This window comes from Rutilus rutilus, assembly GCF_951802725.1.
Source record: "Rutilus rutilus genome assembly, chromosome: 15".
In the NCBI taxonomy this organism is placed as follows: domain Eukaryota; kingdom Metazoa; phylum Chordata; class Actinopteri; order Cypriniformes; family Leuciscidae; genus Rutilus; species Rutilus rutilus.
The window spans coordinates 1,161,855-1,177,223 of NC_140220.1; the positions used below are offsets into that span (position 1 = coordinate 1,161,855).

The 15,369-nt window shown below is 37.9% G+C and overlaps 2 protein-coding genes across 2 annotated transcripts; one reads left to right on the forward strand and one right to left on the reverse strand.

The window, feature by feature from the left end:
* Positions 1-1,893: 1,893 nt before the first annotated feature.
* On the reverse strand, positions 1,894-7,585 carry mgat2 (alpha-1,6-mannosyl-glycoprotein 2-beta-N-acetylglucosaminyltransferase). The gene is made up of 2 exons (XM_084432670.1): positions 7,408-7,585; positions 1,894-3,586 (listed from the first exon to the last, which is right to left on the reverse strand). The coding sequence occupies exon 2, from the start codon at positions 3,368-3,370 to the stop codon at positions 2,027-2,029; it is 1,344 nt and encodes a 447-aa protein (XP_084288796.1). The 5' UTR covers positions 3,371-3,586; positions 7,408-7,585; the 3' UTR covers positions 1,894-2,026.
* A 1,622-nt stretch (positions 7,586-9,207) lies between these two features.
* rps29 (ribosomal protein S29) lies at positions 9,208-11,625 on the forward strand. The gene is made up of 3 exons (XM_084432772.1): positions 9,208-9,742; positions 11,189-11,288; positions 11,515-11,625. The coding sequence occupies exons 1-3, from the start codon at positions 9,579-9,581 to the stop codon at positions 11,521-11,523; spliced, it is 273 nt and encodes a 90-aa protein (XP_084288898.1). The 5' UTR covers positions 9,208-9,578; the 3' UTR covers positions 11,524-11,625.
* The last annotated feature ends 3,744 nt before the right edge of the window (positions 11,626-15,369 follow it).

Consider the following 15,369-nt stretch of genomic DNA (forward strand, 5'->3'; position numbering starts at 1 on the left):
CCGTAAAACCACAAGCCGACTATACAGCTCCGAAGGCTTTCCTTTCTCACACTGTGTTGGATGTGTAAAGATTGAGGCCAGAGATCTTCAAAGCTTATGTAAATAGTACAAAGCGTCTATAAGGGGCTAATGAGGACTGCAAGATAGTCAATGCAATTTTAATGTCTTGCAAAAGCTTCAAAACCATTCTAATACTGGAATATGTTCAATATGAAGCACAACCTTACACCTTGAAAACGGTCAGTCACATTCAAGCAAATAGAAAATAGTTCATCTGCATATCAAAAATAGCCCAGCGTAATCTTGAACAGAAGGTGGAATTATAAGGGCTTTCGCACCAGAGGAATGTTTTCAAAGTTCCTGTCACTAATGGCGGAAGTACGCGCTCTTTGGCGCCTTCGACCGCCGGAACTGGGAACAATGTTACGTATAGAAACGCCTTTTCGGGGACTAAATTATCTCCTACTTTAGAGTAAGGTCTAACCCAGCACAATAGGAACTACCAGTGACGCAACTGTACGCTGACTGGCCGAACGCATGCGAAACACCCGCCATTTGTAAAAAGCCTAGTAAACAAGGTTTACAGCCTATCCACCTTATTCCTGACAGGCAGCGTGTGGAATTATGGATGGCACTTCCGGTTTGGGGAACTTCCAATCAAAAAGACTGAAACTAATCATTTCAAATCATAAGGTTGCCCTACAAATAAAGCTTATCCATCAGTTTTCCTTCATGTTTTCTTTTCCGACATCATGAGAATAACGTAACACTTCGATATATCTATATATAATACCGTATTAGATAGGACTGTTAACCAGATCGTAAACTAATGAAGCGAAAGTGCTTAAGCTCTGAGCCTTTCCTCAGTCCCGCACAACAACCAGGAGTGTGTTTCCCGAAAGCATCGTTAGCCAACTATGGTCTCAAGTTCTGTCGTTATCAGCAGTTCAACGAGTCTGTGTTTCCCGAAACCATCGAACATTCGCAAACAAAATCGCAAAAGTTGTGTGTTTGGAACGACAGATCTCGACCGAAGCAGTTTCTTGTTTGCATGACATGTGGACTCTTTATCTTGAGCAAAATAAGCAAGCAGACATTCAGTACAAACTGTATCTTTTTTTTAGAATACGTACAAAAGTCATTTACATTTTTAGTTTGTCAAGAGATTTAAAGTGTAGTTTTTGAAGAGTGCGCATGTGTGAACGAGCTCTAGTGTAAGAACGAGACTATGATTGAATCTGGAAATAAAGCAACAAAACTGAGAAAAATGAGAAATAGTCCTCAGATGCATGTCTGTAATTTATAGCAAAACATCTAGCGTTAATTCGATCTCAAACAGATTCATTACCAGTAGTTATCACTCCAACACCTGCGTGACGACATTAACCAACGTGGTTGAACGACCAATTTGCGGCAGTACGGTTTCGGGAATCAGTCGTGACTAGCTACTTGATTTCTTCAACGATGCATCGTGCTGTTGTGGTGAAGCAGCGAGTTACAGCGAGTTACAGCGTTGTATGGGAAACACACACCAGAACGGCAGGTCGTAAGTTACGTCACTTCAGAGTTCCTACTGGCGGTGCGGATGCAACCAGAAAAATGGCCCTATAGGGGAAACTACCTTGGTGGCTAGTTCCTCTTACTGAGTTCTAACAACTACCTAGTGCAAAAGCCCCTAATGATCCAAAGCACACTGTCTGCAGGTCTGTATATACACACACACATATACATAATTATAAGAAAGTTCATGCTTTTGCAGATTTTAAAATCATATATACAAATGTTGTCTTTGAAATGGCACAAAAATGCTAGCCTTTAATAATAGACATGAGTGACAACAATAACACTTTTTTTCCCAGTGATAATACTTCAATGATGCTCATAACCACCATATCCAAACGTCACATACTTTTATTTTATTTGGAATATTTCAATAAAACAGGCAATAAGAAGAAGTAGTCCATAAAGAACTCTTAAAGGCTTTCATTAGAGGATGCAAAAACAACAAAAAGGAGAAAATATAAAGTCACTGTAATCGAAGGTAGCTCTTGCAGAGTTCATGGTCCCTGATGTCTCCCCAACCTCCGTTTTTGACGTGAGGAGCCAGTCCTTTGGCTCCAGAAGAAGGGAGTCTCTTTGTGATGAGCAGCTGTTTCGGGAACAACTGGTTCCCGCTGCTCTGGAGAATGTTCTCGATCTTTGTCTTCTGGCTGGTCGGCATGCAAGCCGACTTCTTGTGGTGCATGCCACAGTCACCGGCATGGAAAATGCGAGGCGCCTCGCTCACCATGACCTTCAGAAACGTGGGCAAACAAGCCACGGTAAGGTACTGCAACGACCAATCCCAGTTGTAGTCGTCGTAGGTGCAGAAGGCATCAGTGCATCTTAGGAGTTTCTGGTACGTATCTCTGTTCAACACCATTCCCATGTTGTGCTCGGTGGACTTCCATGCTTTCACCTCCACTTTGTTGGCTTTGCTGGAGTAGCCGGTGTGTCCGTAGCTTCCCAGAGACAAGATGTCACAGTCAGGACACTGTTCTTTCTTTAGGGACACCATCATTTTGAGAAGGTGTTGAAAGTCGGGAGCGAGGTAGTGGTCCTCTTCGATGAGCAACAAAAGTCCTTGGTGATCTTTCAACACTCGGACTCGATCCCACACAAAGTGCAACTTCCACCACCAATGATGTTTGGTCTGCGAGAACTTGGCTTCCCGATAGTGGCCGAAAGAGTCCGGGTACTCTGCGTTTATGCAGCCTAACGTTAAGGCATCTTTCTTGGAAATGTCTCGAGGGCAATCTCTGGGATCATTCCCGGGAAACTCTTGAGGATAAAGTTGGATGCTGAAGGGGAAGAATATCTGAAGGACCAAACAGAAATCGACAGATGCGACTATCTGGTTGATTTCCGGAGACCAGAAGTCATGGCTGAATATCAGCAAGACTTTCTCAATTCCTTTCGCTTTCCTCAAGCTGTCCACCAACAGCCGTAGGTATTCGGGGCGGTTGTGAACCTGAATGACGACGACAAGGTCGTCCTTCTGACGCACGTTGTGAAACTTTTCCTCGTTTTTTAGGGTCTGGTCAAAGTTGAGCTGAAACACGATCCCTCGGTACACGAGAGTCGTGTTGTCTACTTCGGGCTTGGCGACTACTTGTTGTTTTTCCGGTAGAGTCTCGTTGACGGGTTTTCGGGTGACTGGTATCGTTACCTGCACCTGACCAGCGGCGCTGCTACGCTTAGCTGTCTCCAAATCTTTGGGAAACACGGCACTTGCCTTCTTCGCCTTACCACTATTCCAGACGGCGAATCCACAGATTACCACCACTAGAGTCAGTATTACCACCTTTCGCTTGTAAATTCGGAATCTCATGATAGGCAGTCGCCCTGCGGGACGGTCGGTGAAGCGATTCTGGAGACGAGGACGGCAGGTTGGCGATGCAAAAAAGGTCTGCTCCAGCAGATTGGGTACAAAATGTTATCATAGAAAATGCAGCTTATTCTTGGTCCTCTAATTCTGGAATGTATTCGAATGATAGCGTTTCCCATAAGGCATTTTCTCAGAGGCAAATGGGTCGCCTTTTATAACCTGAGGGAAATAAATTGAAAGAATGATTTTAATTAGCATGGTCTGTTTTTTTGTGCATTGAATTTAATATCTCTAAACATATTATTAAAAAATATTAAAATATTAAAAGTCCCCCTGTGGTGAAAATCAAGCTTTTAATTTAGTTTATATGTCTATGTGGCGTTTTTAATCTGCTTTAAGACAAAGCATGTGTAGATTCATAAGTCGACACCATTGCTGAGTATTTTCTCCTTAAAACTGCAGTGAACCAAAGACAGTCTCAAAAACACACTTTGAAATCGCTGGTGTTTCTGACGTCACAAACTAACCAATCAGATCAACGTGTGATCGTCAACCAGTGGATCTCTGAGCTGAGTGAGTGAGTGAAGGGGGCTCATTTGCATATTCATAGAACCACGCATACTAAATGAGGCGAGGGTGTCGAGTTACAGTCAAGCTATTTTAAAGCATTCAATTTTTTTTTACATTTGTCATTTTGGTGATCAAATATGAGTTTTAAGGGGTAAAATGATTGACTACAGGGGGACTTTAATATTCATTGTAAACAATGGAATAGATTTTGCAACTTTGAAAAGCCATGCATCGTTACATAAAATGACAAAGTACACACAAAAATACAACTCTGCAAAGCATTGTTCTAAAACTTCCAAGAAAGGATTATGTGCTGAAAAATCATGTGGCATATTCTTAGATCACTTCTAGATTTATGGCTGCACATTAAAAACGATGGTATTTCAAATGCAATAACATCTGTGATCTACAACATTCTGATCCATCAAACCTTTCTCTACTAAGTGCCATAAGAAGGATGAGATTAACAGTATTATTAATATAACAAACGTGGCCCTAGATTCTTAGGCAACTGAAGTCTAAACTCACAGGGGTCCAGACCTAATTACGGGTCTCTGCAGATTTAACCTGAAGAGCTGCTAATTAGACGATTACAACAGAACAGTGCAGCACAGATAAACCGCAGACAATAAAATATAGAGTATCGTGTTTCAAATTCAGAAGAATTTCGCCAATCTAAAAGGATTTGACTCAATTCTAAATGTTTAAACTCTACAATCTGATGAAAACATGTCAACAGATTTCTGTAACATGGCATTTTCATTAGGGCTGGGTATTGACAGAAATTTCCGATTCAATTCGATATTATTTTGGATTATATATATATATATATATATATATATATATCTCAGGTACAATTCGTGGCAAATTTTCCCAAGGGAAAAAAATCTCTAATGCTGTAAACAATACATGGGAGTCAATTTGTACTACATTACTATCATATTAAAGGTTAAAATAAACTGATTTGTATATAAACACTTAATACACTCAAGGAAGTTTTATTATAATATTAACTTAAAATTAATAATTCTACTCAAATTCATTTTTTGAAATATAAACCTTTAAATGGTGGCTGTCAACTTGACGGATTTATTCAAACATGCATTAAATATTAAGAACATTAAAAATTATAATGTGTAATATGGTGCATATATTTAGCAAAATGCTCCCCTCTAGAATTCATTTTCCTATAGCTGACTAACGAGTTATGCTCACTGAATATGTTTTATGAGGTAAACGTGACGTTACATGACATTGTTTACAAGCTGTTTTATAGACGTCTTTATAGACGAAACACTGATTGATTTCAGGAAGTTGTTCTGTATCTTTCAACATTCCTTCTGATGTTCATCATGTTTATTTCTGGCTGTAACTGGTATTAAAGCGGAGATGATCGGTTTACGTGTGCTTCTCGTGAACTGAGGACAGAATTTGAAATCTGAGACTTTGTTTCATATTCAAAGCACAAAGCTTATTGCGATTTATTGGATTGGAGGCGCGCTACAATTTCCGTTCATTAATCAACTGAAAACAGGACAGACTAATCGATTCTGGGGATTTAAGAATCGATATCAGTTCAAGATAGTAGTTCAATTCAAGATTTTTAACGTAGCCCTAATTATTATCATCTTGTGCACAGGTACAGAATGGAAATGAACAGGTCTTACAATTATTTTTTAACTTGAGAGCTTAAAGGGTTAGTTAGTTCACCCAAAAAAATTTAAATGATCCCATAATTTACTCGCCATCAAGCCATCCTAGGTCTAAATCAGCCAAACACAATCAGAGTTATATTAAAACATATCTTTGTAATGGGAGTTTTTGAATCCCATAAAAGTGCATCCATCCATCATAAAAGTAATCCGTACGGCTCCAGGGGTTAATAAAGGCCTTCTGAAGCAAAGCCATGCGTTTGTGTAAGAATATTATCCATATTTATAACTTTATAAACCTATAATGACTGGCTTCCAGTTACGACCAGACGCGAGTCTAGTTCCGGCGTGACCTCTGACCCGAACCATGACGTACTGATGAACGTGGAAGCGCAGAGGATCGATCAAAACAAAACACCGGTCATAAATTAGAAGTTTAAAAGGAAATTTTTAAAACAAAAATGTGGGAGGAGCTTGAGTTTGTTGTTTGAACCGTGAGAGGCGTCGACTCGAACTAGACTCGCGTACGGTCGTTACCAGAAGCCATTTGATTATGGTTTATAAAGTTATAAATATGGATAATATTCTTACACAAACGCATGGCTTCGCTTCAGAAGGCCTTTATTAACCCCTGGAGCCGTACGGATTACTTTTATAATGGATGGATGCACTTTTATGGGATTCAAAAACTCAGGGTCTATTCACTCCCATCACAAAGATATGTTTTAATATAACTCTGATTGTGTTTGGCTGATATACGCCTAGGATGGCTTGATGGCGAGTAAATTATGGGATAATTTACATTTTTTGGGGTGAACGATCCCTTTAAGCAGTTGTACAAGTGCAATACTCACGGCAAGAGATTAAGAAAAACAGCAAGATGCAACAGTGGTCAATGATTGAAGCTTACATGTGACAACTAAGAAAGAGAGAGCAATAGAAAGTCATTATTGCAAATGGAAGATTCCACATTTTATACTTTATATTATGCACCTTCATTTGACTCTCTATGTTTTGTTTGGTCTGTGCTGTCAATGTCTAATCTGGCCATTAAACCCTGTCTAAGATAAAGAAAAATCAATGTGATCTGACCTACAGCAACATACAAACCTCTCTATATTTTGAACCTCTCACACGGGCAAAACAAAATATGTGAAACATGTTGAATCAATCAAGTTCAGACAATTCCTACCAGACGCAGTGAGTCAGCAGGACAAACGCCCGTTGATTTCTACAGAAAACACTGAGTGCCTTGATCGATGTCAAACCATGCATTCGTATTTCGGCTATTAATAAACCTGCGGGAAATACAACCACGGTCCGGCGCATAAACACAAACACACACACACACACACACACACACACACCACAGTCCGGGAGGAATGAGCCCATGTTTACAACACATCTGCGTGACTGTTCACTAATGCAACTCTACAGCTTCATAAAAGTCAAAGAGTCTGACTGCACAAATATGCACTGATTAAAGTTTAAAAAATAAGAAAGTATGACGGAAGCTCGTGCACACGCATGCATTCATTGCAGCTTCATGCTCGAGCTAAAGCAAGCAGCTGCGCGTGCCAGAAAAACACGTAAAAGCAAAAACGCTGCACTGCATTCATTAACACGTCTATATTTGGTTAATATTCCTCATTTCAAACGGCAGATGATCGATGCATGAATATGCATGCCGATGTGTGTGTTTTTGATGATGCACTTGACACTAGTTAGCTTTGCTGCTATCGATTTGTAAGGCAGAATATTGAGCTGCCGCATTCAGATGCACGAGAAACAGAAATGTAAAGAGAATAAAAGCCTCACCGCTGATGCAGGCATGTAAGGCGGCTGTCATATCCACATAAAAAGCGCATTTTAATTCAAGTGTGTCATGTTGCTCAGGCTCCCACAGTTTCATCAAACCTCCGGGGGGCTTCGGCTGTCAGCGCGCGCGTGATGATGTCACATTCCCCACACAATTCGCATTTCACACTTCTGAGGGAAATAGTTCATGCAATGCTCATATTATTATACATACATTACACGTTTAATTTAATATTCAACAATATTACTGATCTGCTGCATTGACACCATTATATGAGAACTGAACTGAACTGGACGATGACATCACGCTTTTCTCCATATATGTATAAATTAACTAAATTAATAACTTTTTTTTTACAACAGAAATGAACCATCACTGAACTTACTTAAGCTGGACTGTGACGCTATTTTCTTCTGGAAACAAACTTTGTTGCATTATTTTCCTGTTATCACTGTAAAGCTGCTTTAATCTGTTTTGTAAAAGCGCTATATAAATAAAGGTGACTTGACTATTAGACATATGTAGCGATCATTATTCATTTCAGTTCCACTAATTTGTGTAATTGCACCTAACAATATTTTTTTTCATCTTGTCAGAAAACATGCAATCTATGGGATTTTACCTGTAGAGTTAAATACGTTTTTATTTAGTTTTTTTTTCGCCAGATCAATTAAAGAGTTAAAAATACATGACGCTTTTTTGTGTAGTTTGCCGTCGCAACCACTAGGCGGAGACGTTTTTGTTTTTTGGGCACATTTACGTTTATTACTTTTGGGCCCATTTACACAACACCGCTTTCAACTAGAAATGGAAAAACTTTACGCGTTTTGGCCGTTCATTTGCGCGACAACTGCGTTTTGTGGGCCTGAAAACGCAAATTTTTGAAAACAGGTTTCAAAGTGCGTTTTTTTGACAACGATGCTGTTATTGTCTCTGTGTAAACTACAAAAATGTGAATTTGTGAAAACTGTGACGTCATGCGCACGTGTTTTATGTGTTCAGTCTAAAGGCGCGTAGTGTTTCTTTACTAAGTGACATTGCCACCTACTGGCCTGGCAGCAGAATACAGCATGTGTAATCGTTTTCGCGGATCCACGAAAGGGGACCATTTCGACAACGTTGCCGTCTGTATGCGAAAAACGCAAGGGAAAAAAGTTTTTTTAGTACAAAATTGTTGTGCAAACGTACCCTCAAATAATAGCTGTTACTGGTTTATGAATAGCCTACTGCACAGTACATATAGCGTGCATTTGTCCCCGCCCACTTTTTCTTTATTTTTCCCATTCATTTTCCCCATTGGAATAATAAAAAAAAAACTTTGTTAAAGCATTATTAGCTATAAAACAAGCAAAAAATTATTCAAACAATTTAAAGCAAAAAAAGTTTTTGAAAGGACTGTGTAGCTTTAGTGAGGGAAAGAACTACAATCCCATGAAGCATTGCAAACAGCATAATCGAATTAAAAACGATAGGAAAATAAAACTTCTCATGTACAAATGTTGATTTTATATATATATGGAATATATCCAGTAAAAAAAAAACTTAAAAAAAACACACAAAAAAAAACATATATATGTATGTATTGTTTTAATTATTATTAGTTTAAGTTTATTTGAGCTTAGAGAGATCAACTCGATTAGCGGTTCTTCATCGGAGTGGGCGGAGCTAAAAGCTATTTTGGCGCTTGTTGCTTTTTTCGACTCACTGATTGGTGTAATTTTCTGTATAGCATTATGGGCAATGTAGTTTTTCACCAAGAATTCTGCTGCCTGAAATAGCCTGAAATAATGCAGGCTGATGGTGCTTCAACAATAGCAAATACAATCGATGAACGACCTCTTAGCTCACAGTAGGGCTGTCTGTCTTTAAATGTTCATAAGTTATTGTTCAAAATCAGTTCCCGTATGGAGAATATGGTGGAGTTTTTACTTCCTGACTGTTGAACTCTAGTGCTGGGGTCAATGACGAAACGCATTTTCAGTGACAAGCCTGACAGAATAATTGGAGATATTCATTCAACATATATAGCAATATTTTACTAGGGTTTTGGCTGCAAAATAAAGTCTAAAGAGAATTTTTTTTTTTAAATAAATAAATACACGGACATGGAAAAAAGAAAAGAAGAAGAAGAAGAATATAACCAATCAGCCGCTACGCGTCGCAGTCTTCGATGTTGACACCGGATGCTTCACATTCCGTAGAAGAAGAGCGTATTTTTGCGCATGCGCACGAGCTCCTCTTCCTTTTCGACATCCCGATCGAGAGAGACGAGATGGGCCATCAGCAGCTCTACTGGAGTCATCCGAGAAAATACGGCCAGGGATCCCGATCCTGGTCAGTTGTGCTTCTCTCGCATGTTTAGTGTGAAGGGTTCGGGGAGCGCGGGAGCTCGGCTCGCTCAGGCCGGCGGGGGTTTATTATTTCCTCAGGAATGTGAAGCACATGCGAACAAACATGGCGGCCGCGCGTCGCCTCCTGTTCCCCCAGAGCTCGGTGTAAGATGTGGACAACACTAACTGGGGTTTATTAAGCCGGCATTTCTGTAAAATAAGTGTTTTTGAATAAGTTTCAGCATTGAGAACGATTACAACGTATAACTAATGTCTTTCGTGTCATTAAATGAATGTACAGGGTGAAGTGAAGGCACACCTTTAAGAACAATGTGCTCTTCAATCCTGCCGTAGTGCAGAAGAATAGGCCTGTGTGTTTGTGTTAAACATCGATGGAGCAACAGATTGTGTGTGAAAAAAAAGTGGTTTAAGAATATTATTAATGTATGAGGAGGCGATCATGGGAAAGAGAAACTGATGCAAATACTTGATCTAAAATCATGTATTCTCTAATGTCCACGTTAATACTCGTTCAAAACAATTACTTGAGAAAAGTTTGTACCATTTAAATTTTTTTGGATAAGATGTTAAAATAAAAATGTAGAGAAAAGAAAAAGATATGTATGTATGTAGATATAAAAAGTACACATTCTGAAAGCAAGGTAGGTCCCATAATAATTTAATATAGATTTACAGTAGTAAGAATTAATTATATTTTATGATATGATACATTTTTTAAATATGATGGTTTCATTATAATTATTGTGATTATCTCTAAGATGGACACCTAATATATAATATTTACCTTCTGAATCTTACCATGTCAATGTAAAAGTCAGTTTGCGGTTTAATTATTGTCTTTTACCCCAATTATCATACTTTACATATTCTTCTGTTGTGGATAAACTGTTTCTTTAATTACCTTAAACAAAACTATCATCAAGACCTTTGTCTCTCATTTGCCCCTTAAATCTACAATATTTTAAAAAGCATCAAATTAGCTCAGAAATCAGACATATTTTGGAAAGTTTTCGTGCATCTAGAATCTAAACCGAGCGCCTGTTGTAGCCCACACTTCTATTATAATATAATATTACGGTGTAGCCCACACTTCTATTATAATATAATATTACAGTATAGCCTACACTTCCAGAAGTATGCATCTCTGACCCACATCTCATATTACAGTGTGAAGTTGACTTTTAAGCGGCAAGGCTGATTGCAGATCATTTATATAAAAGTAATTAATATTACTAATGCGTTTTAAACCTCAATCACAAAGCTTGAGCCAGGAGCTAATTAAGGACTGATTAATGTGTGTGTACATTAATCACTTAAGTTTTTTTTGTCATCTGTCAAATTAGTAACGAAATGCACATTATTTTATAATTCTAATGCGTTACTGTGAATTTGCATGTATTTCTGTTCTGACCCGTTATGTTTTTTCCAGCCGAGTTTGTTCCAACCGGCACGGTCTGATCCGCAAGTACGGACTCAACATGTGCCGCCAGTGCTTCAGGCAGTACGCTAAAGACATCGGCTTCGTCAAGGCAAGCAGTGCTAAAAGTTCATGCATTTTAGCCCAATTCATTCATGCTGCTTTTTTTATTTTTTTATTCATGCTTTTTTTATTTTTATTATTCATGCATGCATCTTATTGCATAAATGTGTTTATGATGTTCAGAAGTTGATGAAGCTGACATGAGCATTTTCACTCATTCTTCAGTGCATGACTTCTAAAACTGACCTGTTTGTCTTCTCTCTCTCTGCATCCAGCTGGACTAAGCCTGTGGACGGCTGAACTTCCCTGATGTGGAGTCGACATCCTTCCTGACGTCATGAAGTTACTTTGGAAAGTCCAATAAACATGTTTTTCTTTGTTCAAAAGTTGCAATGCGTCTTGAATGGAAAGGGTTTTGAATCGGGTAAAATGATGGATTATTGGTAGTTATGTTTAGTTTCTATCAACATAAACTAGCTTTTGCTCCTGGATATTATTAAAGTTAACGGCGCGCGTCTATAATTGAAATAAAGATGAGTTGTTTGCTTGCAGAGACTTGAGCTGTGATCATTTAAAATAAAGTGATGATGAACCTGGAAATTGAATATATAGCAAATCTCTCTGAATATATCTGCAGTATAAGCTGAGATACTGAAGGCCTGGGCATCAGTGCGCATGATCTGACCAAAGGGATGCCGAGGAAAAACACATCAAATATTTGTCCAGCAAATCCCTGACAGAAGTGAGGTTCTGGTTTACAAGTAGTTGATTTATCTATATATACAAACATAAATGCGCAGATGAGCATCAGCAGATAGGCAATAACTCCTGTAGTTATTAAATGAAAACATGGCGGCTTTGTGTGTGCCATATATGTAATTATACTGTACTTTTTAATATCCATATTTTAATATTTAAAATTTGTCTAGGTAATGAAGCTTCCAGTCCACACACAAATACAACACAATAATACAATTATAGAATACAAATATGAAAAGCAGTTCAGCTCATTAATGCCACATAAAAAAAAATCATATAATGCTTCATGTCAAAATTATGTAATATAATTAAGTATTTCTTATCTTAAGTGGCAGGAAAGGTCTTTCACACACATCCATGCTCATCATGTTTTCAACTCCATTACATTAAAACACAGATTGGTGTAGTTTAATACCAAAAAGACTGAGTGGTAACTCTACAATAAGTTCATTAGTCGACACTAGTTAGCATGAACTGCACTTATGCAACATTCATTCATCTTTGTTAATGTTAATTTCAACATCAACATCAACTAATAAATAAAATAAAATTTTAACAATAAAATCTTGTTAACATTAGTTAATGCACTGTGACCTTAACATGGACATTAAGAATGATTAATAAATACTGCAACAAATGTATTGCTCATTGTTAGTTAATACATTAACTAATGAACCTTATTGTAAGTGCTACCGTCTGATTATGTCTAAGTGTTGGTCAGACTAGCAGTTTTAGCATAATGGCTGTGTTTATACGACTGGCCCCAAAGTGAAGTCTTTTACAGTCACTTCACCATTTCCACAGTAACTATTCCCAGTCAAAACCAGTCGACGAGGATGGGATTCGAACCCACGCATGCAGAGCACAATGGATTAGCAGTCCATCGCCTTAACCACTCGGCCACCTCGTCTTCGGCCACAGCTGTAGTTGTGGGGAAAAAAAATAAACAAACTATATCATAATAATGACACGACTCATGAATATTAATAGGCTAATGATGCCGAGCGGCGCGCCGTCATCATGACATCATTAATATTCATGAGGAACGCCTGCAGGGGCGGATTTAAAGCTGCCACCCTAAAAAAGTATATATATATTATTATCGTATATCGCCACGATGCAACCTTAGATTTATCCCAGTAAAAAAGCAGTTTTTCCTGTTTCAAATATGTAACGCGAAAAGAACTGCAAAAAAAACACGGATTTTATAAGCTTTCTTTCTTGAACCGGCAAATAAATAAATAAACAACTTAATTCACAAACAAACTGACTGTTTTTCCATTTTTTCTTCCGTGAACGGGAACATTACTCTCGGCTACTCAAAGGTCCTCTGAGAAATCTAATACCGCTCGTTGCGTTATTATCGACAACGCGTATCACCGTTGATTTTGGCCTGTGTCGTGTACCGTAACTATATTCTCGTGGCGCGCGAAAAACCGTTGGCCTCACTTTCATCATGAGTGTCGACGAAAAAATTTAATTAAAAGAAGATCCGGGACACTGAGAATAATAGCAGAGTAAGGTAAGAATATCATCTTAATTAACTTGATTTACATTTGTGGAAAACAAACTTCATGTTGGCTTGATAAGAAGGTTGTTTGAAGGTCGCGATAGATAGATAGATAGATAGATAGATAGATAGATAGATAGATAGATAGATAGATAGATATAGTTATAGATAGATATAGTTATAGATAGATATATAGATAGATAGGTAGATAGGTAGGTAGATAGATAGATAGATAGGTAGGTAGGTAGGTAGGTAGGTAGATAGATAGATAGATAGATATAGTTGTAGTTAGACAGATAGATGGATAGATTAACTAAATTTCACAAATAAATAAAGAAACAGCACATTCTAACCCATTCAGATGAACATGAACTTTTGAAGTAGAAAGACTGAAATGGTATTTTCTTGTGAAACGTACTTCAGTAATCTTTGTTTTATTTACAATAATGAATACAGTGTGCAAATTTATATATGTTTTTCTTAAATTTAATATAATATTTACAGTATTTAACTAGGCCTATTATTATTATATAAATATATAGCTAAGTTTAATGTCATATAATGCTTAGGCCTATAAGTACACAATTATACAGTATAAGCATATAATTACATTTAATATTTCATCCAATGTATTTGAAGTACTGAGTTCTAGATTAAAGAATATTCTAGTGTTCATCATTAATAACTCGAGCTGTTTGTAGAGCTGTTCTCGGACACTAGATGGCAGAAACGTGAAACATTTGAAGAGTTGAAATGCTTTATTTCATTACAGCTGCAAAAATACAGTCAATCACACTTACATCCTTTAGAAACCCAATATTCGCCTGCAGCTTCTCCTGCTTATGAGGCGAATCTTACGGCTGAGATTGTAATAATTAGGGTAAGTGTACCCATTAAGCCCACCAAAATATAAGTCTAGGTTTTTTTCATAGATATTGACATAGTTTACAAGAAAAATCATTCGTTAAAATGCAAGATTGATGTACATTTTAGAATATAAAATTAAGATATTTTAGGAATAAAGTCAGAAGTCTGGCATGGGCTTAATTGGTACTTTGGCACCATGTAAGCCCGCATGTGTTTCAAATAAGCCCACATCATCTTTGATTCACAAACTATAAAAAGTTATTGATTTTAAAGAAGTAAAAAGGGTTTTGGGGGTCTCCTAGTGCGCCCCCACACCGGGAGTCTGGAGCCTTAGGTCGGCTTGGCTCCCGAGTTAATGTCCGGTCAAAGGTGGAAGTTAAACCGGCTGTATCTCGGGAAGGAAGCCGAGTTGGGGATCCAGTAGGGATGGGACGGGATGAAAATATCATATCACGATTATAGTGACCAAAATTATTGTGATTATCAATATTATCACGGTGTTGTTAAAACGAGATGAAAGTGTTCAAAAAGAACTGATGCTCTCACTGAAAACAGTTCAATATTTGAAAATCAACAAACAACAAATTTAAAACAAGCAGCTCTATGCACTTTTTTAAGCAAGATTATATGGACTAGTTGCACGTGGCCGCCATTTTGGATTTCGGATCAGCGAGTGTGCGCGTAGACACTTCTGGTTTCGCATTACGCCCGGTGCAGGGAGCCGGAGAAAGCCGAAAATGATCTTTTATAGTTGTTTATAGAATCAATTATCACTTAAAATATTACTAAGATCCATATTACTATCACACGAGCCAATGGCAATTAAATGCACGGATGCATAGTCAGATTAATGAATGAAATACAACTGTTCACGAACAGAAGATTGTGTTTGACTCAATGCTGCATAGTGCATACACATACGCAATGACAATTATGCCTACTGTAAATATAGAGTTACAACTACGATTAGAGTTATTTGCATAAAATGCACCGT

Excerpts from the sequence above, each read along its gene's own strand:
- rps29 (XM_084432772.1), top strand. The coding sequence starts at position 9,579 with ATGTTGACACCGGATGCTTCACATTCCGTAGAAGAAGAGCGTATTTTT. Across the intron at positions 9,743-11,188 it reads GGCCAGGGATCCCGATCCTG|CCGAGTTTGTTCCAACCGGC; the intron begins GTCAGTTGTGCT and ends TGTTTTTTCCAG.
- mgat2 (XM_084432670.1), bottom strand. The coding sequence starts at position 3,370 with ATGAGATTCCGAATTTACAAGCGAAAGGTGGTAATACTGACTCTAGTG.